General features: G+C 36.3%; 3 protein-coding genes across 3 annotated transcripts; 1 reads left to right on the plus strand and 2 right to left on the minus strand.

The window, feature by feature from the left end:
- Positions 1–882: 882 nt before the first annotated feature.
- On the plus strand, positions 883–7,336 carry klhl43 (kelch-like family member 43). Its single transcript, XM_053491337.1, has 6 exons — positions 883–1,042; positions 4,193–4,870; positions 5,020–5,366; positions 5,701–6,000; positions 6,075–6,250; positions 6,328–7,336. The coding sequence occupies exons 2-6, from the start codon at positions 4,462–4,464 to the stop codon at positions 7,070–7,072; spliced, it is 1,977 nt and encodes a 658-aa protein (XP_053347312.1). The 5' UTR covers positions 883–1,042; positions 4,193–4,461; the 3' UTR covers positions 7,073–7,336.
- Positions 7,337–11,262: 3,926 nt separating this feature from the next.
- On the minus strand, positions 11,263–14,954 carry rpl11 (ribosomal protein L11). The gene is made up of 6 exons (XM_053491339.1): positions 14,914–14,954; positions 14,162–14,312; positions 13,956–14,062; positions 11,881–12,012; positions 11,494–11,604; positions 11,263–11,344 (listed from the first exon to the last, which is right to left on the minus strand). The coding sequence occupies exons 1-6, from the start codon at positions 14,947–14,949 to the stop codon at positions 11,315–11,317; spliced, it is 567 nt and encodes a 188-aa protein (XP_053347314.1). The 5' UTR covers positions 14,950–14,954; the 3' UTR covers positions 11,263–11,314.
- Positions 14,955–15,928: 974 nt separating this feature from the next.
- On the minus strand, positions 15,929–22,539 carry LOC128518319 (cyclic GMP-AMP synthase-like). Its single transcript, XM_053491374.1, has 7 exons — positions 22,362–22,539; positions 20,849–20,994; positions 20,277–20,494; positions 19,547–19,772; positions 17,881–18,150; positions 17,502–17,601; positions 15,929–17,411 (listed from the first exon to the last, which is right to left on the minus strand). The coding sequence occupies exons 2-7, from the start codon at positions 20,973–20,975 to the stop codon at positions 16,889–16,891; spliced, it is 1,464 nt and encodes a 487-aa protein (XP_053347349.1). The 5' UTR covers positions 20,976–20,994; positions 22,362–22,539; the 3' UTR covers positions 15,929–16,888.
- Positions 22,540–23,264: the final 725 nt, after the last annotated feature.

Raw genomic sequence — 23,264 nt, forward strand, 5'->3', positions numbered from 1 at the left:
TAATCTGCATGTCTTTGGACTGTGGGAGGAAACTGGGGCACCTAAAGGAAACCCATCAGACGTGGGGTGAACATGCAAACTCCATAGCACACAGACCCGAGGTGGTAATCGAACCCGGACCCTGGAGGTGCAAGGGGACAGTGCTGACCACTAAGCCACCGTGCCGTGTCCTTAGTATTAGTCAAGGTTAAAAGTATCTTCCTCTTGGTTACACAGCAATAATAACCAAGCTGTTAAGCATCATTTATTGATATTCTTGAATTTATTTGGAATTATCTGCCACTTTTAAAGCTTAAGCTTTTAAACAAGGGTTATTAAAAACAGATCTTTAAATAGTGCAAATATATCTTTCAGAAGGCCCAGGTTGACCAGGTTGTGACTCCATTGAAGCTTTCAAACATTAGACATTTATTCTACTGTTCCATTCTAGGTGTGCTAAAAGAGTGTTATATTTAATTCCAAAAGGCAAACAAATATCAATCATAATAATAGCAAATTTTATAGCAAAAAATTAAAAATTTTGGTAGTGATTTTATTTGGTAGTAATTGTATTATAGAAACATGGGTGTCTGTGTATAGTAAATCACAACTGGTGTCCCATGAAACAAATAAAGTGTAAGATAAATAATCACAACTGTGAGAGTAGGTCACATTCTATAAGGGCCACGCTCAGTCTCTAGCAAAAACTCATGAGCACAGCATGTTGGCATGGCTGAATAAAACTGTAATGCCCGCCTCTTTTCCATTTCAGGCTTAAGTCCTGGATGTGGGCTATGTTTGGTAGGGAGGGGTATAAGCTGAATATGGAGATGGAGGTCCTGGATGAGCTCAGGCCTTGGGGGTTAATATTACGGAGCTTTCCTGGGAACCTGTCTTCCACAGGCTTGGAAGTGGACAGTGCTCTGACAGGCAGACAGACCGAGGACACAAGGGTAGTTTACCATAGAAGAAAAGGAAAACAGAAAAGGATTTTTTTTAAAGAATGGTTAAACGAGAGTGCAAAGAAAAAGAACAGAGAGATTAAGAGGGCTAAAAAAATAAGGTAAGTTTTTTGTCTTAAGTTTTGCTTCATTCATGCATGTCTGCTTGCACTACAATAATGAGTAATGGATTATAATATTACATAAGTATGAGCAAAAGGTGAGAAATTACTTTTTTGTAGTCATGTAGAATTAAAATAAGTAATTTTTAAAAATGTAAAGATTTTACAAACTCATGAATCTGTAAATCATATTGAACAATAAACAAAGTAAATATGTCTTGGGTTGAGTTAAATAATGTTTTGCTAAGCCTTTGCTTAATCTTTGAACTTAAAGATTGCACGGCATCTTACTGTATAAACATAAATCTGGATGAAAATAAACTTCAGAGTGGTTGTCTAAATTTAAATAGACACAGTCTGGATTGAAAACAGTGAATGGCATGAGGGGGTGGTGTGTGGCTGGTGGTGATGGTGGTGGGGTACTTGTCATTCCTCTCACTCTGAGGTCCCAGCATGTTTTTTACAGTCCCTATAAATAACAGACTGAGATAGGAGCAGGCATGCTGTGGCAGAGGGTGGTGTGCAGTAGGCCTACAATCAGAGGGCAAGCACTGCACATGACAGCTGTTGGTTGTCACTTAAACACCTTCAGTATATACTTTTCATCTCACTTTGCCCCTATAACTGTTCTCTGTCATGAAATTAGCACCTGGGTAATACCTTGTGGTCAAATGTTTTGCAATTAAAGCATCTTTATTACTTTAGAGTGTATTTTAGCGGTGCATATTTTTATTTAAATGTGTGGCCATTTCTCTCCATCAGCTATGCAATACGGCTTTGCTTAACCCAAGTGCTTTGTATAGAAAAAAAAAGTATTCATATAGTTTTCTATATTCACCAGTTTTCTACATTCACCATGAAAGTTTATGTCCTTAGTTTATTCTTTTTTAATATTCAATCTACACTATATAATCATCCACCATTGAGTACAGACTTCCATTAGTCATAGTTATATTAGGTTCAATGTAGTTACTGCATAATAAAAATTGAAAGATGTGATACAACAATCTACATCAAATACGTAACTAAAGTTTAATTTTACCCTTCACCCTAATCTACACCTCAATATAATTATACAGTAATATGATGTTGGAATTAGTATTTGTATTTGTAAAAATCTGGCTGCAGTTTCATGACTTGGGACATCATGGGACAGTTTCTTATTCTGATTGTGGTTGTGTATTGTATTGTATTGGCTTTGTATTTTATTTGGATTTAATGTCCTTCGCACTGTCCCAAAGCCAGCAGCAGCTGCGGCGTTATGTGATAGAGCCACATTTATATGTTATGACAGTTAGGATGGTGCAATCCACTGACAGCACTCAACCCACACTCATCTCAGTGACTATAAAACTGAAAAAAAGTCAAAGTCATAAAAGTTGTTTTTCAGAATGGATAAAATTATATACACAGTAAAGACACACCATGAACATATTAAATATTAAGAAAGGCCATATATTTTATTAATTATAAAATACTTATTAAGTATTTAATTAATAAAGTATGTTATTAAGAACAGCTATTTATAAATATTTAACGACACCCTAAGCTATGATTACAGATGTGCAAGGAATTAAATCTGTACCACACTTAAAACTGGATTATTATTTAAAATTAGTGATTTATTTTATAATAGTAGTTTGAGTTTGGAACGTCTTATCAGCAGTGACACCTGTTTCTTGGCAATGACGTATACGGAGGAAGGTATTTATTATTTATATACGTGTCTAAAGAAACTAACAATAGAAAATTCTAAAATTATAAGGGAATGAAGACAGGGTGTATCTCTGCGTGTGCCCAGTGTATACCTAATATAGGTCCAGATTAACAGACACCCTGATCAGGAGACACTGATTAATGAAAAGACATTCATGCGAATTTACCCCTTATATTCCTCTTATATTTAGCATCCATTATAACATAATTAAATGAGTCTATGTCTGTGCGAAAGATGGACACCTAAATGGACACCTAAAACATCTGTTTATCTGATTTTGAAAAAAAGAAAAATGATGAACCTTTGTGTAATGAGAAAATTAGGGGTGAAGGGAAGAGAAAGGTACTGTAATAGGCAGGGGATTCACAGGGGAGCATGGAAGAGGCAGATGGCACGGAGAGGGTAATTTAAGCAGTGCAGCTTTACCATGCTCCCATGTGGCCTCAGATATTTTTAGGTAGTGATTTTATTTCACCTGAGTATCATACTCTATCTAGGACTGTGCGTTAGCCTGGATGTACACAAACAGGATTTTCCTCCTTTTATGATCATACAAACAAATTACAATTGTAACTTTATTAAGTTAAACAAAAGAAATAGAACATGTAAAATGGTTGTGTGGGATATATTCACCTGTGTGCATTGAGCTTTTACAACCTTCAAAGTGGAAATGCAGAAAAAAAGACTTGCATTAGATGCGTAAAAATCATATCTCTGTAAGTAAAGATGCCTTTAGGTACATTTAAACATATACAGTAGGACTTACTATTTAAGATTATTAAAATCATAAGAACATTTATATTCCTATATCAGCAGATATGTTTTTCATAATTTCAGGCATTTATTTCTAGAAACAAGCAAATCTGCCAATAAATTATAGTTTTAAATGTAAACAAAAAATATATATATAATAATAATGACAGGCTGAATAACGTTGTATTGCTTTAATAAATGTCATACATTTATACATTTACAGTTGGAGATTTTGGCGGACACTTTTATCCAAAGCAAAGTTTCCATCATTGGATCTATCCTTACACTGGTTACTAAGTTACTAACTATGTACCATCTCATAATGTCAACTCATAATATCTATATTAACTATAACTCCTTTAATACTCCTAATAACAATAATAGTAACATTTCAATCATAATAACAATTAAATAATACAGTATTTTAATAATATAGTAACAATTTATTAATAATTGAATTCAAACCTGTGACAAGATAGAAAACAGCATACATTAGACTGTAATTAACAGCAGGTGATTCTGCCACGTGCCACGTCAAGACTTCATGTACCTGCCAATCACATTTTTCCAAGTACAATAATGAGAGAAAAGATGTAGTGAATACAATACTGTTGTGTAGGTATGTTATGTTCTGTAGTCTTTTTAGTACTATTAATGTCATGTAATATGTTTCTTCCTAGGTCCTGTGTCCTGTGGGACAACCCTTCACCCACCCCAACAAATTTCAATCAGTGAAGTTTGTCTGTCTGTTTTTTTAGCCTGTCAGTACTGTGTTGAAGACAATTTTCAGGAAGTGGGTTCGTCCATTAAAACCCTAACAAAACATAAAAATAATTTGAGATTATTATTGTATCGTTGACATCATATCACTACTTTGATTTAAACTCACTACTATCAGTAACTAAACTCTAATCAATTAATAACCAACAGAAGAAGCCCATCTTTCATAATGGCCCCCAAAAAGAAGCTATCCCGTCCTAAAAAGTCTCTAGAGCCAGCACAGATGGAGAGCGGGGTGGTGGTCCCTGAGACAGGGGTGAAAAAGTTAGAAATGTCCCTCAGCATTGAGCAGTTGAATCGTCTCAATGGGATGTCTATGACACCCATGATCCGTCCCGGAGAGAGGGGCTTTGGTCTGGGTGGGGAAATGACCCGGCCCCAACATGGATCAGCTCTTCTGGAAGAGCTAAGTCGTATGAGACAGGAGCGCTTCCTTACTGACCTGGAGCTGGCTTGCAAGACTAAAGCATTCGATGTCCACAAGCTGGTCATGTCCTCTGTTAGCCAGTACTTGCGTGAAGTTCTAGCCAAGGACCCGGGCCTCAAGCGCTTGGAGTTGCCAACCATATCACCCTTAGGTACATGGCTGCATAATTTCAACAAAACCTCCATCATCAATTATCATATAAACTCCACATACATACTGACCAAATACATGATAACAATTGATGGGTAAATTTGAGCATTTTATCCAACATATGTTAATCAATTCATCATTTACCCTCAGGTCTAGCCAATGTCATCACCTTTGCTTATCTTGGCCGTGTGCACATGTCTCTATACACTATTGGCTGTACTGTGTCTGCGGCCTGCACGCTGCAAATCCCCCACCTCCTCCAGATGTGCATGGACTTCCTGATGTCGGAGTTGAACGTGCACACCTGTGTGTATGTGTGGAATATCGGAGCCGCTTATGGCCTGAGCCCTGTGCGGGACTCTGCCCGCCGCTTTGTGATGGAAAACTTTGCCCAGTTTACCGAGACACCCCAGTTTACTCAGCTCACCCTTGAACAGATCACTGCTTTTCTTCAGGATGATAAGCTTATCCTGCCTTCAGAGGTCACCACCTTCCAGGTAAGATTACACCAAACGTAAAGCTTTCCATTGTCCGAACCACCTAGAACCATGTCGGAACGACAATATTATACGATATATGGAAATACTGGGCATACCAGTGTGGAAGACAGGACAGGTGGGTTTCACAGACCATGAAGAGGGTCTATTTATGTGTCTGATTCTGACATATTTTAAAAATAGCAGTAAATATAAATACTCACATACTCTATATAGAAATAAAATGAGTGTAAAGTGAGATGTTGGAATCCTAAATGCTGTACTGTATGTAAAATTAAAGCCAAGTATATTTCTTAATATGGAGCTCTATCTATAACTTTGTTTTTGGATTCAGGTGGCCATGAAGTGGCTGGACTTTGATCCGAAGAGGCATGTTCATGCTTATGACCTACTGTCCAATGTGCGGTTCGAGACTATCCCCGCCAGTGAGCTGGTCAGAGAGATTCAGCCTGTTGCTTGCATGATGCAGGACCCTCAGTGCCACCGTTTACTAGTAGATGCCATGAACTACCATTTGCTCCCATACCAGCAAAACACTCTACAGTCCCGTCGCACAAAGGTCCGAGGCAGCCAGACTGTTCTGCTAACCATTGGGGGACGCCCCTCCCTTACTGAGCGTGCCCTGAGTCGAGAAGTAAGCCCTAGATAGACAACTTCCTCTGTTCCTCATATTCTCAATTTTTTTCTCACTCACATTCTTGATTCTAGGTCCTGTGGAGAGACCCTCGTGATGGAGTTGCTACCTGGCGCCATCTTTCCCAGCTTCCTGCAAAGAGCTTTAACCAGTGTGTGGTGGTCATGGATGGTTTCCTTTATGTGGCAGGCGGAGAAGACCAGAATGATGCTCGAAACCAGGCCAAACATGCTGTCAGCACTCTGTGCAGGTACACTTTCGACTATTCATATAGGAAAAAGTTAGTTTAAGTTGACCACAATCTCATCAATTTGCACCCCTTCCCAGATATGACCCACGCTTTAACACATGGCTGCACCTGAGTAGCATGCGTCAGCGCCGAACACACTTTAGCCTCGTGGCAACAAATGGGCGCCTTTATGCAGTTGGTGGCCGTAACACAGATGGCTTGCTGGCGACCACTGAGAGCTACCTGCCCTCCACTAACACATGGCAGCTCCGTGCTCCAATGGACATGCCACGTTGCTGCCATGCCAGCGCTGTCTTACCCTCTGGAGACATCCTAGTGACCGGTGGCTATGTCAACTGCGCTTACTCTCGCTCTGTTGCTTGCTACAATGTGCAGAGCGACACCTGGAGCGAGCAGGCACAATTGGAGATGCCACGTGGCTGGCACTGCTCCACAACACTAGGTGGTAAAGTTTACGTGGTGGGCGGCAGCCGGCTAAGCCCGAGTGGAGAGCGTGTTGATGTGCTGATCACGGAGGTGTTCTCACCAGAAAGCGGTCAGTGGAGCAGGGCCGCCTCTCTGCCCTTGGGAGTAAGCACAGCCGGTCTGGCACCTCTTGGTGATCACCTCTACCTTGTGGGTGGATGGAATGAAGCTGAGAAGCGCTACAAGGCAGCAGTGCAGCGTTACGATCCAGGTACCGACAGCTGGTCGTCTGGGGAAGAGCTGCCCGAGCCCACGGTGGGGGTATCCTGCTGTGCTCTGACACTACCCCCACGCCACACTTCACGCAAGCATCGTAACACCCCCAGCCATGAAGAACAGAGTGGCATAATTGCATGAGAGAAAGAGCGAGAGAGGAAAGGATGAGGCCAAGATTAGTATTGAGAACAAAGATAAAAATAAAACAACAAAGAAGGGGTGAACAGTTACTAGCTAGGGAGGATGCAACAAGTAAAGGACAGAGATGGAAGGACAGAAATATTATTACTGAGACAACTGTGAAGGGAGTTTAGTGTCACAGTATTGAGTTTAGGGCCCACTTATTAATTATGTGAAAATGTCTAGGCCATCATAGCCACATGGGACAAACATGTGCGAGTGAAGGGATGTTTGAGAAATTCATTGCAAATTATCACTTTGCAATCACAAATGCATAAAAGTTTACATAGATCTATCCATCCATCCCAGTATATCTATAACACTATATATTTATTTATTTATATAATGTATTCTGGTCAATTATCAGGATTTTATCATGCCAAGATCATCTCAATGATTAAAAAAACAAACGCAAAAAAATTCCATACATTCATTCATATCAAGTAACCACTTTATCCAGATATGCCTGGGGAATACTGGGCATGAGGTGGGAATACACCCTGGATGGGACTCCAGTCCATCATAGTGCACCATGCACACACATTCATAACTTTTCATGCCTTTAAATATGCATCCCCAAAGGGATTATCTTTTATATGGTAGTCAGTGGATGTACCCTGTGCTTCTTGAAAATAAATGAACCTCTTTATATCCACACACAATATATGTATTTTTTGAAATAGAAGAAAAACATTTAAAAAAAAAAAAAAAGCATATCATTAAGGAGCATATAAGCATATTTTAAAAGTATTTTATTAATAATCACATAAGAAGCATATAATTACTAAGCATTACATTATTATACTGTTATTATATTATATAATTATATACAATGACAATTATTGATAATTATATTAGGAGCATATAATTACTAATAATTATACAGTATACGGAGCACATAAGCATATATTAAAACAGGAAAAGCAAAAGCATATAATTAAGTTAAAAAAAACAAATCATATATCAAAACAAGTTTAGAGTTGTATAAAATACAGTTGTCTTTTTTCATTTTCAACCTCTATACTGTTAGTGTTTTAATTTTAACTAGCATTCATTTATTAAAAAATACAAAAAAACAAACAGAGCAACACCTTTATCCGTTTCTCCTAAAGGTAAGCAAACTGAGGTTATTCAAATTGTAGCTACTAATTTACAATGACGACCCAAAGATTAATATCGTTTCCTCTTGTCTGGATAACATGCATCTGCATTTCTGGTAACATCGCCTTCTACTCCATTCCACTGTATAAAGACAGAACCCAGCCAACTTCCTAAGAGAGCCAGTGAACATCCTAGAGAGAGAGAATGCTGTTCCAGACAGGGAGAGAATTTTGAAATGTGAAATTAAAGCGAGAAGTAATGTCACTGATAGTGTGGATAGTTTTATTTTCCGCGACTATAATCTTCCCATTATAAGTTATATGGTCACCAGCTGCTTAAGGCTTTGCTTTGTGTTAAATGGAGATATACTGTAATAAAGTAGGTGTTACAAATGACAAATGGTGCAGAGGGCACTAATTCTCTAGGATAGGATTTCACTTGAATAAAGTCAAAATGATCGAAACATTACATGTCTCGTGTTTTCATTACAACCCGACTTGTGGTGGTTTGCATAATAACAATTCATAATTCCACTAGTGGTGGAACGTAAAGTCTGAACAATAAATTAAATTAAGGTTTATTTTGGGGTTTGCCATAGAAAATCCACTTTGACCCACATACATTGTGAAGATGGAAAGAAGGATGTATTAACATTAGTATATACGTCACACATGGACACCAAATACAGTGGAGTAAATTTGAGAGGCAAAGACCAGAAAACCATCAGATCTCAGCGTGAATTATTTAATTTACAGTTCATAATAAATGGATCGGAGTATATAAACACAGTATCTTCGTCATCCAATCAGCGAAACATACCAATGTTGCAAGTATCTTATATCCAGAACCTCTAACCATAATTTAAAAATTACTTAATCGTAGCTTACACATTATTTTAGTTTTCTCTGGTTTCTCAGTAGTCCATAGAAATATAATTAGTTACTTTGTATAAATACAAAGGCTTCCAAAATACACATGCTCAAAAATAAAGAGGATGAGCTTGAAGGTAGTTTATTGTATTATTTTCCTCACATACTGTAGTTATTAAGAGTCTTAAGGAATTCTTACTTGGGATGCAAATTCTTACTTGCAGCTTGCGTGTCGGCTGCCCAGATAAACAATTCAATAAAGCCCACCTAATGAGTTTCTAATGGACCATAATAAAAAGAATAAAAATTGTTAGTGATAAATATAAGAAAAAAAAATGTTTATTCTATTTTACTGAAGAGCAAAATAATGCAATAAACCATGTTCCATTATTTTAAAAACTATTTGCAAGCAAACATATGCATTTCCAATCAAACATCAAATCTCAGTTTCAGGTGTTAAAACAAACACTTTTGAGAAACTCAAGTTTAGTTACTACACTTTTAAAAAAAAATTCTATGATAAATTGGAAAATTTGTTTTTCTGGTAAGAAATGTTTTGAAGAATAAACAAGATTTAATCTATCTATAAATGCATTTATGATGCTCTTTTCAAATAAATCTTTTTCATTTAGTCAAGTCGTCATTGGTAGACAACGGTTGATGTGACTTAAAATTTCTCTTCGGTTAATAAAAGGCTATGCTCTAAGACTAATACACTCAAAGAAGCCTGAACGTATTGAAACCTGCAAATGCAAACATCAACACTCAGTGTACAGAGGAAACCCTTTGTGAGAACATGCAAACTTTACACACAGACCGGATGAGAGATTCAAACCCCAAACCTTGAAAGAAGTGCTAATCACTATGCCACTGCTTCCTAAATGTAGCTAGAAAATGGCTTTTTATAATACAGCTTTATTACACTCCTGATCTAGAGGAAACGCCCCCTAAAATATAGGGTCGTTTTCATTCATTTTCATTCTGCAAGATTAGTAATATTTGCTGCTGCCCTGTGTTTGAACAAAAAGCCTGTAAAAGCTCCTCAAACATTACTATGAGCAGACAGCACATTAGAAATAAGCATTTTGCTAAACTGGAGCTTGTCTAAACCTAAAGAAATACACAGGTTATTTTAATAAACTACAACCTTAAAGGAATTAACATGTTCTTAGGCTTATCCTGAGAGGAATGTGTACAAGGAGAACATGTGAAGGATCGTCTATACAAAGTCACCTGATGGTTATGAAGAAACTGGCAGCTTTGCAACAGGTGTGGCAAATATCTTGAGGCTCTCTCCACTATTCATCGTTAAGACTTGAGCTGCCAAATTGTGATGAGCTTATTAAAAAGTTCTCTTGAATTTCCCTCAAGTTGCACTGAAAGTAGAAAAACACGTCTGGTGTAATCAGAGTAAGGTTGGGAAAAGGTCACCCACAAAAAAAATTAAAAATTCAGAATGCAACACAGCAGCTGGTTACAGATTTAAATGGTCTTAATGACCTCACTACACACAACTTCCTTGGGACTTTGCCTGGTTATAATTTATTATTTCTTTTGACTTGTATATTACCAGATTACAGGAAAATAAACAAGCACAGTACCAAGTTTTAAAGTCATCCATCATCTCTAGAGACCACACACGATTAACATCGATTAGACATTATGAGAAATACAACGTTATGTAATCTGGATACTGCACAAAATGCTGTTGTATCCCTAGCAAAGCTAAATAGGTACTGTAGAGTTTGTCTTACTTCCAAAATAATTTACCTCTTGCTGATGAAAGCATTAGCTCCACCAGTTTTGCTGCATTTTGGAGCCATAACACTTATTTATATACTTTAATTAGAAACATGCAATCGCTTTGCATACAAGAGACAGAAGATATCCCTGCGTGCAGGAAGCCATTGTGTTTACAACGTCCCATTCTCTGATCAAGATATAACGTTATGGAACCACAGACACAAGTGACCATTTTAAAAATTCAATTGCAAAATATATTAAGTTTAAAATATATGTAACCATATGTTTAAAATGTACAAGTTACTTCATAAAATAGGCTGGCATAACTACTTATCTGCACATTCCAATTTGTATGTGCTGCATACAGCATAAATCCAGCTGGCATAAAGCAGAACAATTTTTTTTTTTTTTTTTTAAATAAGACAAAGGAGGCAAGAATTGGGCTTTTCATTTTATTTATTTATTTGTTATAAACAAAAGAGGTGGTCCTCTACTTGCCGGGGAGGATAACGCCATCATACTGAAAGACAAGCAAAGAGGAAAAAAAAGGTTGGAGCAACATTGATAAAGCTCTAATGTTAACCCACTGCTTAAACATTTCAATAGCAATTTACCCAGGTATGGGTAAAGACTGATCACAGGGTAAAAACGTAATCCACTTAAATATACCTTTTGCTGGAACCAGCGCATGGCCTCCTCCTTGCGGATGCGGTGCTTGAAGCCAATGCGTCCACGTTTCCTTTTCTTGTCAGCAATGCTGAAACCGGGTCTGCCCAAAACCTGAATTCACAAGGAACAAAGGGCATCAAGAGCTCTATATTCATCATAATAAATAAATATATATAAATATATATATAAATATATATATATATATACTGAATAAAGCATGTCAAAAAAATTAGTCATTGATGGCATGTTACTTCTATGGTGCTCACATGGAAACAGTAGAAGTTATACAAAACTGTTTATGCTTTGAAATGTCAATACATAAAAAAATAATAATAAATAAAAAGCTAAAAAAATATATATATATAAAAAAATAAATAAAAAACTCACCACGTAGAAGTCCAAGCCATAGATGCCAATGCTGGGGTCGTACTTGATGCCCAGATCGATGTGCTCCTGGATACCAAAGCCGAAGTTTCCACTGTCTGAGAAGTTGTTCTTTCTCAACTCGTACTCACGCACCTGGATACAGGAAGCAACGAAGAGATAATCATCATCTCCTGTACAGGAGCCACATTACAGTTCTTTTTAACACATTGGTTTATTTGAAAAGCTACATTCTGAACGTACAAATGAATCAAACAGGCAAAATAGCAGATAAACAGGATGAAAAATAGGGTCACATAAGGAACTAAAAGGGGCTGGGACTGTCATGAATCGTCAACACAATAAGCAAAATTATTTAAACATGCATGATATTTGCACAGTGATTGAATTAACATTTATTCTTGTTGGCATGAAACTCTTTAAAAAACCTAAAAAAAATGTTCAGTACCTGAGATCCTAGCTTAAATTCATTGCTTTATTTTTGCCCCCTAGTGGCAAAACTAACTTTCCCTCTAAGTTTCACTTAAAATACGATCAAATTTATTTTAGGAGATAATTTACAAATATTTCTGGGCCAGCCTGAGGGCAGTATGCCCACAACCCCTTGAGACTTTAGATGTTCCAAATATGGAATCATATGTGCTTTAGGAAATGACAAGTGTAAATCTGCATTAAATCATCATTCCATCACAAGCTGCATTGTAAAAAGATCTAATACTGTGAGAACTAAAACTACTTAAAAAGTATGCATACATGGATAGCAAATGTCCAGTGGGAAACCAAAAAGACTATAGAGGAGTATGGAATCAGTAATAAAGGTTGTGAGATTAAGAAATGGATGCATTTACAACTCAATTCACAGCATGTCTTGGTTTGTGTAACTCTTGTTGATTTCACCATCTATAATAATGAAACTGCACCAATAAACCAATTTGTAAATGTTAAGTCTCGCTCATATTATACCATAAGTATACTTTACAAGTTGCTTCTACATCAGCAAGTGTTTAAAGTTTTTGTTACTTGTGGGGAAAGTCTTAAACACAGGTTTGCTCTTTGCAGTTCACTTATTGTCCTAAACCACTTTCATCTTATTATGCGTTTAGATAAAGAGACAAAGAAAATTATCGAAACCAAGATATTTTGCAACCAATCCACATCATCAAATGCAATAAATTAAATTCATGGTGTCATTCTTTAATAAGCATGTTGCAAATATTGCTTTAACGCAAGACAAATAACAGGAATAGCAACATGAATTCCGACATTAATTGCTTGAATAAATTAATTTCTTAAGCTCTTGGTTAGATTCGGTGATAATGAATTTGATATGAAAAGCTGTTTTTTCCCTTATCCCTCAATAATTGATTATTAAAATAATCATTTGTTTTTTTTGTTTGCGTTTAACTTTTATTAGCGGGACTGAGCCAGGACAGACCTGTTTTCGAAAGACCAAAAACATTTTTTTATTGCTGCCCCAAAAAATTTTTTAAAAACCAAGCAAGCTGCATTTCAATTTCATGAGTAGTCAGTCTGAAGTATTGTAATCTATGGCACACAAATACTTAAGGCATTTTTACAGTGATGTGGTGTAACCATATTTATATTGTAAAAGGCTGCATCATAAAACAACTTTTGAACTTTTGAAATTATATAGGAACAATGATATTTTACTTTAAAACCTTATTATATTTTAACAGCCTTCACATTAGTTATTTTACTAACACTGTACCACAGCAAACTGTATAACTCAAGGTAAGGTGTGAAAATTGATATTCCTAACTGTAAATATTAGATCTTTATCTTGCCTTTAAAGTACTTTGATTTTAATGGTTAAATGTATTATAATCTTATATTCAAACTTTAGTGTAAATGTTCAGTGATTTTTGTAATGAATGAATATCTTCTGTCAAATAGATTAGTATCTTTAATACAAACACAGAAAACAATGTAATCTTGCATTATATTAAGTTGTATAGCTCCGAGGAATCGTGGTAAAAAAAACAAAAAAAAACTATACCTAGTCACACTAACCTTTAACAAAACAGTAAAGATAAGTTGAACAGATAAATCAACCCCACCTTCAATCCCTTCTCCAGGATCTCCTCAGCCTTGGCACCACGAACAGTGCAGTGGACTGCAATCTTTTCATTCCTACGGATACCGAAGGATCTTACAGTGTAGCGGGCTAGAAGGAAACAGGGAAAACATTACACAAAATATATATATACATAGAATGCGATCCTAAAGCTCGTACTCTAATAAAGCAATTATACGAGATGTTTACCTTTGGAGAAGACAGGAGTCTGGCCTGTGAGCTGCTCCAGCACCTTGGCGGCACGGGTCAACCTGTCACCGCTCTCACCAACGCAGATGTTCAGGCACAGCTTGCGAATACGCAACTCCCTCATGGGGTTCTCCTTCTTCTCACCCTGGTCCTGAAAACAAATCAAACCAAGTTAAAGCAAATGAATGAAGGTGTCCAGTGTGTGCACATGCTACCATTTTTTAACCACACTATACTTCATGATTAGTAATGAACCTAAAAGGGTATGAATATGATTTGGACTCCTTAAAAGATCGTAAAGAAAATTAAAGCTCCATGTAGAAAAAAAAAGAACGAACTGCCAAACTTAAAACACAACAGTAACTAAGTTCGTACAGCTCCAACACCAAGCATGCCCGGACATATCCACGACTTGCACTTTACCGGCTCCAACTAACTACCTCAAGCCAATATTTCAAGTACACAAAACTCATCAGTTTACAAAAAAACAACTTCCCACTCCATACAATGTTCACCTACTCGAACCTCAAGCATTAATTCCCAGTTTACAGCTTGTGCCACTCGGTCACTTTCCAGCGCTATGCTAACCAGGAAAGCTAACCGTTATATATTTCTTTATTCTTCAAATCATATCACTTCCCTACCAAATACAGCCATAATATCCTAGCTCTGATTAACCATGAATCGGGATATCACGGATGACCCTAAATACGAGAGGAACAGGGCGATGTTTTTAGATTTCAAGCACACACCATTTTCATTACGGTTTCATATGCACTCACCGCCATGTTGGATCGCTAGAAGAGGACGTTACGCTTCCGGCGCAAGGTATTTATAAGAGCGTGTTCACCTAAAAACATGCCGGACAAAACAAACTGCTCGCGGTATATCGTTCCCATATGATTGCTGTAAAAATGGATAATCAAGTTGAATATTATGCTTTTTTCCCCCCTTTTAATAAACTTTAAACTGCTTTCAATGCACAAAAACGTGATACATACTGCGTATTCTACCATTAATTAAGCAATCTATTAAATATTTAATAATCAATTAGTTGTTTAAATAAAAACTATGATACCTTATGTAATATAAAGACCACCTGGACACGCTTTGTACAGTTTATGACGTCTGTATGAAAACTGAACTATTTCTGTCAGGAGTTCTTTTTGTTGCAGAGAGTAGGGTGTTGTTGGGTATGTGTGTAGGGGTGGAAGGTGTGACAGGGGATGGGTGTTTTATTGTGTTTTTCATAAATATAATGTAAAAAAAATATTGTGGAAAATAAATAATAGTCTTATTTATGACTATTATAGTTGTTGTGGGTCTTTTTCGTGTTTTTTTTTTTTTTTTGGTCCCTCCATGTGCCATCTGATGGTAAGGAACATTCCTCACCATGGAGATATATACCTCCTTTTGTGTCAGGTACTTAAGGGGCCAGGCTGCCAGCTCGACACTCAATTGTCATTCACACATAACGGGCAATTTGGGAATGCCAATTATCCTAATCTGCATGTCTTCAGACTGTGAGAGTTAACTGGAGTACCCAGAGGAAACCCAACATGCATGAGGAGAACATGCAAACTCCATGCACACAGACCCGAGGGGGTAATCAAAACTCAACCCTGCAAGATGACAGTGCTAACCACTAAGCCACCATACCGAATGTTGTATTATATTGTTTTTATGAAAGTGACATTAATTCTATGAAACAATTAATATATAATAAAATAAAAAAAGAAAAAATATGACATAACCATATTTATATTGTAAAAGTCTTTAATTCATAAAACAACAGTTTATGAAACTGTTTTAAAATGAAATAGGATAAATGACGTTTGGTTTTAAAGCATTATTATAATCCTTCAGAAATGTTAATTATTGTCACTTTATTAATATTGCATCAAGACGAAATGTGCAACGCCAGGTAAGGTGTAAAAGTTAATTATCTCCTAATTGTTATTTGATTTTAATTAGACTACATAGTGTAGTCTATAGGAGGTGTTCAGTGTTTCTTTGCAATGAATGAATAGATTAGCCAAATAGATTAGTATCTTTAAAACAAACAGGAAACATACTGTAATAGTTTTATGTTATTCTGACTGCAAAAATGACAACTATAACAATATTATTATCATTATGTCATATGGCAGTTTTGAATCAGCTGAATGTAACACCAGATAGGGGTCATTTAAAACTTGTAGCAAATATCTTGTAAACAATTTTAACGTTGATAATTATACACATAGTTTTATAGTAAATATAAAGTAAATAGTTAGGTTTATTAATGAATTTACTGAGAATGCATCATTTCACATTTAATAAATATGAAACAGAATGTATATTGATTGCATTAACTTCAAAACATTCATAATTAAAAAAAGAATTATAATTTGTGATAGTTTGTGGCTCAGGGATCTAACTTGAGAACCTTGGCTGGGATGCCAGTCTATTCACACATACATTATTGTTGCGAATCCACTGGCTGCTGTGTTTCTGGGACGAGGGAGGAAACCCTCATGGACACAGGGATAATATGTTGAGAAATTCCACACAGCTCAGGATCAAATCAGAAAACCTGGTCACAGTGCGGCATATTATTGCTGCCCTCACTTGTCAGTTGTTCAAAAACACTTAAAATGCATGTGATTGGAAAGATTGAATTAATTAAAGTATAACATGTGCATAGTAGATATGAACTCGCATTATCATCTACAGTAAATAAAGATGTCAAGTTGATACTTGACAAAGTGCATATATAATGGCACAAAATATGAAAGCAACGGTCAGAAGGACTGGAGGAAAAAATCTCCTTCCAGTTTTCACATTATCACAGTTTTCTGGTTCTAGGGCATTTTCCTGAGCCTGCACTTGAAGGGCGGGACTATAGCAAAGTGCTGGGACAGGATCTGGGACCCGTAAAAGAGGAAGGCCTGACTCCCTTTGTTCACGCAAAGCATTGCCCAGAAAGAGAAGAGAACGTTTGGGGAAACTGGATGAAGAAAACAGATTGTGGTCTGGGACAAAGAAGTGGGGAAGGTAGCCATCATTTACAGCTGACTCAAATTGACACAAAAGTTTCATAAAGCAGACAGAGAGCTGGCCAGGAGTCCACAGTGAGTCTTCAAATCTCTTACTGAGGTTGTGAAAGAAGGCAGTTTTCCCATGGTAGGAGCACAGAGCATCAAGTTCACTGGGGTATCTCTGCTTCAGTCCCTCAAACAGGCACTTAAGAAGCCGCAAGCACAGTTTTCTAATAAATGAAAAATTGTAACACTGTTACCAATATCCCAAAAAAATCCCAGCAAAAAAGAAAGCAGTTATATTACAAGATTATTCTTACCGGCAGCATTCATTTTGTTTACCCTCACAGCATGTCCTTTTGTTGCCATGGTACCTGATTATTTCTTTTTCAATATGAGAAAAGGATATTCTCCAGCTCTCTGAAAATTAAAAGACACATTTTGTCACCAATCTCGCATTTGTTCACATAGAAACAAGGGTTCTATAAAAGACCGAAATTCTTGCATTAGATTGTGATTGTGTCCACTCTTTGTCTTATAGTTGGTACTAGATATTACTAGTATTAATAAACAAATAACAAATATTTTGTAATACAATTAACTTCAGATTAATTAAGTCAGATTTTTTAACCAAAAATGTAAACTTTTGAATTGCAGTATAGTGAGAGTAATAGTTGTGAACTCTAACAAATTTAGGACCTTTTTCAACATCACTGAGGTTTCTTGTTTTGGGTCTTTTTGGGACAAAGTAAAAAGACTGTCCAAGAAATTTGCGCCGAAAATTCTTCCCAAGCCAGTTATCCACATCCGGGCCGGCTCGTGCAGCTTCTGGCCAGCCTTGAGACACCTCAAGGGCAGGAACAATATCCACTGACAGTTTTTCTTCCTCCTCATTTTCTCCCAGGAATTCCAGGGTAACTGCTGGAGAATTTATCTTTTTTCTGCAAACCACCCAGTGACCCTTTGACACTGGAAAATAAAAAAAAAAATTGTAGTTATTACGAATTTACAATTACATTTCTAAAATTATACAGGAAATGGCATTACCAAATAAATAATTTTTACTGGAAAACTTTTATCAAATAAGTGAAAACTTCACTTATATCTCTATTAGGAACACCTCTACACTGACTCATTCATGCAATTTTATAATCAACCAATCATGTGGCATCAAAGCAAAAAGCTTAGCGAAAAAACTTAAAACCCTTAGAATGTTTTTTTGGGCAGTGGTAGCTCAGAGGGCTAAAGCACTGAGTTACTGATCTGATGGTCAGTGTTTCGAGCCCCAGCTCCACCAGATGTTGGGCCCTTGAGCAAGGCCCTTAACCCTATTTGCTTCAGGGGGCTCTGTTTTATGACTGACCCTGCAGTTTCGCTGGGGATATGCAAAGAAAAATATGTGCAGTAATGTATATGTGACAAATAAAGGCTTAACTTAACTTAAACCTAAAAAAAACTTTTTGGGAAATATGTAATCTCAGTGATCCTGACTGTGGCATGATTGTTGTGCTGGTTCAGGTATTACTGAATGATTTCCACTCACATCCCTCTTTGGGATATTTTTTGAAAGACGGAAAAAGACACAGACTTAGAAGAACTGTACGTATAGATAAAGACTGGAAAAATGTAACCTGGCTTGATAAATCTTAAGCTATGCTGAGGCACATAAAAGGTATGATCAGAATTTGATACCAACCACACAAATCCAAACTAACTTGTTTTATAAGTTAGACTGGATTGGAGGTTGTATACCAGTCTGGTGGAGATGGTATAATAGTGTGGGGAATGTTTTCTTGGCACCAGGCACGTTATTTAAGTATTGTCGATGACCATGTGCACCCGTTTATGGCCACAATTTATTGCCTTCTAATATCTTTTTTCAGCATAATAATGCACCATGTCACTAAGCAAATAATTTCATGAACATGACAATGAGTTTAGGTTAGTGTCCCAAATGGCCTCTGAAAAGACATTTTGGGGATTTGGGAAAACAAGAGAATTGCAGCTAGAAAGAGCACCTGACAAATCTGCAGGATTTAAACATCTAAAAAGTACAGTTTGCCATGTGGTCCTAAATATAAATCATTCAATCAATCATTTATATAATTATTATAGACTACTATACTATTTTCCCTTGACTTTTTTTTTCTGTGACATACTGCATATTAAATGTTTTTGCACAGACCAACATATAAAACCAACAAATATGCTTTTGGCCTGTATGTCACAATAGTGAATAATTATTTACTGTTAACAATTAGTTAGAGTGTCTTATAATTTTCAGTTGTTCTTTATGCTAGCATGGAAACTAAATTTCTAGAACAAAGCAAGTAATAAGAAAAGAAATGCAATTACAGGTTGTTACCTTTATATGTTTTGATGAATTTCTGAACCAATCGGTGCATTTCTTTCACTACTTTGGAGGCTGAGATAATGAGTCCATCTTCTAAGAGGAATGTCCGTATCTCACAACGTGAAGGTCGTTGGAGGGAAATTGTATAGAAAAGTCCATTAAATTTCTCGAGCATCTCCAACCGAATTCGGGGTGTTTTTAGTTTCAGCATGATGTCAAACTCATTTGGTTTATCGATCTAAAACAAACCAGGGAAAATATATGCTCTTAAGTAAAAGTGAATTATTGATTTCCATATTTTGAATGTATGAGAGAAGAAGTTAATTCTACTTTTAATTCTAATTAAATGCAATTTTTTATTAAAATTAAAGCCTTTTATCCAACTATGATATCCAATTGCTCTGTTAATGCATTTTTAATGCAAGCTTATAGGGCATATTTTTACATAACTAATAAGTAAAAAAAAATTCCTTATGGTGTAACGTACTGATAATTAAAAAGTCCTCCTAAAATTTCCTCCTTAAAATACCCAAAATGTCATATTAACCCCACAAACTAAACAGCCTGGGTCAGTCTCTGTGATTGTGTTTTGTCACACAAAAATTATTATTTTCACCTCTTTCCTAGAAAATAAAAATCTTTTTTTTAGTACAATTGAACTAAATATTTTGACTTCTATTTTTGCTTACATTTAGACAAATCAGCCTGGACATAGTCAGTGGTTTTTTATATATATATTTACCTTCACAAATTCATAGTAGCTTCCACTATTGAAAACAGAAACATCCCTAAAAAAAGGTTGCTCTTCATTGTCCTTCAAGAACTTCACTAAATCATTTCTCAGATTATTGACCAGTTTCACAGCAGCCTGTCTCTCATCCGGGCGCAAGCGTAGATCTCGGCCTCGCTGCCTGATCCAGCGGTCGAGTTCTTTAGGAATTTCGTCTTCTCCAGGGCCATCTTAAAATGAGAGAGAATTAATTTAGGGAATTATTTGTTCTTTTCTTTATTTCTTACAGTGCCAGTCACTCAGTCAACCCCCAAAAATATCATTATTCTTTTTTACTTTGCCTACACAGAACAGATCTAGAAGGCTGTAGCAGAAACTGTGCTTAGGTAATCATTCTCTTTTACACATTAAGAGTAAAGGTTTGTTATAAATACCGAATCATCACATAAAGATCACCACAACATATCCAACTCCCAACACACCACAGTTTGATTATAAATTAAAGAATTTGAGATCCATGACTGTAGTTAGTGTGTTTTTCCCTGTGAATTCATCTCTTTTTTTTTTTTTTTACATTTCCTCACCTTTGGGGCAGAGGCTTGTTTTCTGAATGGCTTTCGGTACAATCTTGATATCTTCAGGTTCTACCGGTGATCCTACGATATCTTTATTGTCGTGTCCCGCTTTCTTCAGAGGTTTGCCTCGCACCATTTTAAATGGTCAGTTAAAGCTAGAAATTCAGATGATAGTGTTAGGAAATAAAGTCGTTAGGTTACAATGAGTCCTCACCCTTTACAAATGATCTTTATTATTATGTCCAAGAATACTTCAAAGTATTTAATTTCAATTTCATACAGAATTTATTACAGTTTTAATTATTTTGTTATCTCTGTTGTGACTTTAGTTTTATCTGTCATTTTGGTATTAATTGGTTAACAATTTAAACCCCTTCAATACTTCTATACTTTTTTTTATCCTGTGCTGTCATTTTTTTACGCAATTATGGTGTAATTTACATGTATGCATATTATATACATATACTTTACATTTTCTACATTTTTGATGTAATATTTAAAAAAAACAAAGGTCAGGTTGTGAAAAAAAAACAAAGGTCATGTCCCAGATAAAACTAATTTTATAAGGTTTTATCATAAATCCAGTCAACATCCAAAAAGAACATAGGATGAATGACAAACAGGCAGCCTTGATGAATTAACATTCACAGTTTTATTTACACTCTGAGAGAAATCAACAGTCCTAAAGCTCTAGTATTTTGAGCTGGTGGAATAAATTTTAGCTGTAGATGGTCATATGTTCATGAACATGATATATTCCGTGAGACTAATGAAAAGTAAGTACTGTACTCTCCGTCTTAATTGACTCTATGTCTTAGAATCATGTCTTAATGAAGTACACACATAAAGTAGACAAATTCCTGAACTGTTCACTACAAAACTTTACTGTTGGCACTATGCATTTTAGTTAGTGTTTCTTGGCATTGACCAAAACCAGATTCCTCAATCTGATTGGCGAATAGTGAACATTGATTCATCACTCAACAGAACATGTTTTTCATTGTGACAGAGCCCAGTAATTGTCTGCTTTACACCACTTTAGAGAATGTTTAGCATTACACTTACTGATCGTACACTTGCTTGCATCTGCTCAACCATGGAAACCCACAATTTTGAGCATTACATGTTTAAAGCACTTATTTTTCCTGCTCTGTGCGTTTATGTGGTCTTCCACATAATAAGGTGGAATTCTTTACACTTTTAGTGCCATGTTTATAGCCACTGAGCTTCCAACCCACACTACTGACTTGTTTACTTTGTGTCTGTGGACATTACATGTCTATAAAATAAATTTTACACACCGTAGAAATAGTGTTGTGAAGCAGCAAAGGCTTTGTCTTTTTAAGATAGCGAAGAACAGCTTGAACCGGGAGTTAACATTTAATGTTTACCACATGTGGCCTGTGATAAACTATCATTCATTTATCCTGATTTTTTTTTACCTGGAATCCAATTCTTGTCTTTACCTAGATAGAACCTTGTAGTAAGTGTGAACTAAAGTATGTAACAAGAATATACTTACATGATATCCCAGATAAATCGAAATACTTGATCTACAGCTTCAGCTTTTCTCCACAAGCACAGCCCAGACAAAAGAGATTTCCAGTTTGTAATGTATAAGATTGTCCTTTATAGCGTGTTGCTGCAAGAAGAGCACCTTTTTTACTGTGCCGGAAATAAATCCTAACAGAGTTCCCGACAGAGATACCTCCCAAGAATGGGAGGAGCACTGCGTAATCAGTCACTACAGTTTCAGTTTCTTTTCTATGTAAAAGCTCAGTGTATTACTTTCAGTCATGGTATTGCTAAAGCACTGAGACAGAAACCTGGAAAGCAATAATTTTACACTTAAAGAAAGCTTGTATTTCTGAATATACAGTAGATACGGAAAGGATTCAGACCCCCTTAAATTTTCACTCTTTGTTCACTGTAAAGTTTACTTTTTTCCCCTATTAATGTACACACTGTACTCCATATTGACAGAAAAACACAGAATTGTTGACATTTTTGCAGATTTATTAAAAAAGAAAAACTGAAATATCAAATAGGCCAAGTATTCAGAACCTTTGCTGTGGTATTGCTAAAGCACTGAGACAGAAACCTGGAAAGCAATAATTTTACATAAAAAAAGCTTGTTTTTCTGAATATACACTGAAGTAAATCCTTGGATTGCGAATAACTTGAACTGCGAGCGTTTTGAAGAGCCAAGTAACATTCTAAAATAAATTTAAACTTCATAAACGAGTGAGGTCTTGGCATACAAGTAGTATGTCTGCATTTTGTCTGCGGAGTGTCACGTGATCCCAACTGAGCCAATGTATCTTCTCTAACGCACTGTGTGATTGTGGGTAATCCCACGCTCCCATGCTCAGTCTCAATGTGTCACTCGTATAGCCAACACCATGCATGCGTATTCTGTTTACTA

The sequence above is a fragment of the Clarias gariepinus genome, chromosome 3 (assembly GCF_024256425.1).
Source record: "Clarias gariepinus isolate MV-2021 ecotype Netherlands chromosome 3, CGAR_prim_01v2, whole genome shotgun sequence".
Taxonomy (NCBI): domain Eukaryota; kingdom Metazoa; phylum Chordata; class Actinopteri; order Siluriformes; family Clariidae; genus Clarias; species Clarias gariepinus.

What these genes read in the sequence shown, in the direction of transcription:
- rpl11 (XM_053491339.1), bottom strand. Translation starts at nt 14,949, where the DNA reads ATGGCGGTGAGTGCATATGAAACCGTAATGAAAATG. An exon ending in GACTCCTGTCTTCTCCAAAG is followed by an intron (nt 14,063 to 14,161) that starts GTAAACATCTCG and finishes GTTTCCTTCTAG; the next exon opens with CCCGCTACACTGTAAGATCC. An exon ending in ATGGCTTGGACTTCTACGTG is followed by an intron (nt 11,605 to 11,880) that starts GTGAGTTTTTTA and finishes TTGTGAATTCAG; the next exon opens with GTTTTGGGCAGACCCGGTTT.
- klhl43 (XM_053491337.1), top strand. Translation starts at nt 4,462, where the DNA reads ATGGCCCCCAAAAAGAAGCTATCCCGTCCTAAAAAGTCTCTAGAGCCA. An exon ending in CAGAGGTCACCACCTTCCAG is followed by an intron (nt 5,367 to 5,700) that starts GTAAGATTACAC and finishes TTTTGGATTCAG; the next exon opens with GTGGCCATGAAGTGGCTGGA. An exon ending in AGCGTGCCCTGAGTCGAGAA is followed by an intron (nt 6,001 to 6,074) that starts GTAAGCCCTAGA and finishes TCTTGATTCTAG; the next exon opens with GTCCTGTGGAGAGACCCTCG.
- LOC128518319 (XM_053491374.1), bottom strand. Translation starts at nt 20,975, where the DNA reads ATGGTGCGAGGCAAACCTCTGAAGAAAGCGGGACACGACAATAAAGAT. An exon ending in CCTCAGTGATGTTGAAAAAG is followed by an intron (nt 17,602 to 17,880) that starts GTCCTAAATTTG and finishes TTTAATTTTCAG; the next exon opens with AGAGCTGGAGAATATCCTTT. An exon ending in AAACAAAATGAATGCTGCCG is followed by an intron (nt 17,412 to 17,501) that starts GTAAGAATAATC and finishes TTCATTTATTAG; the next exon opens with AAAACTGTGCTTGCGGCTTC.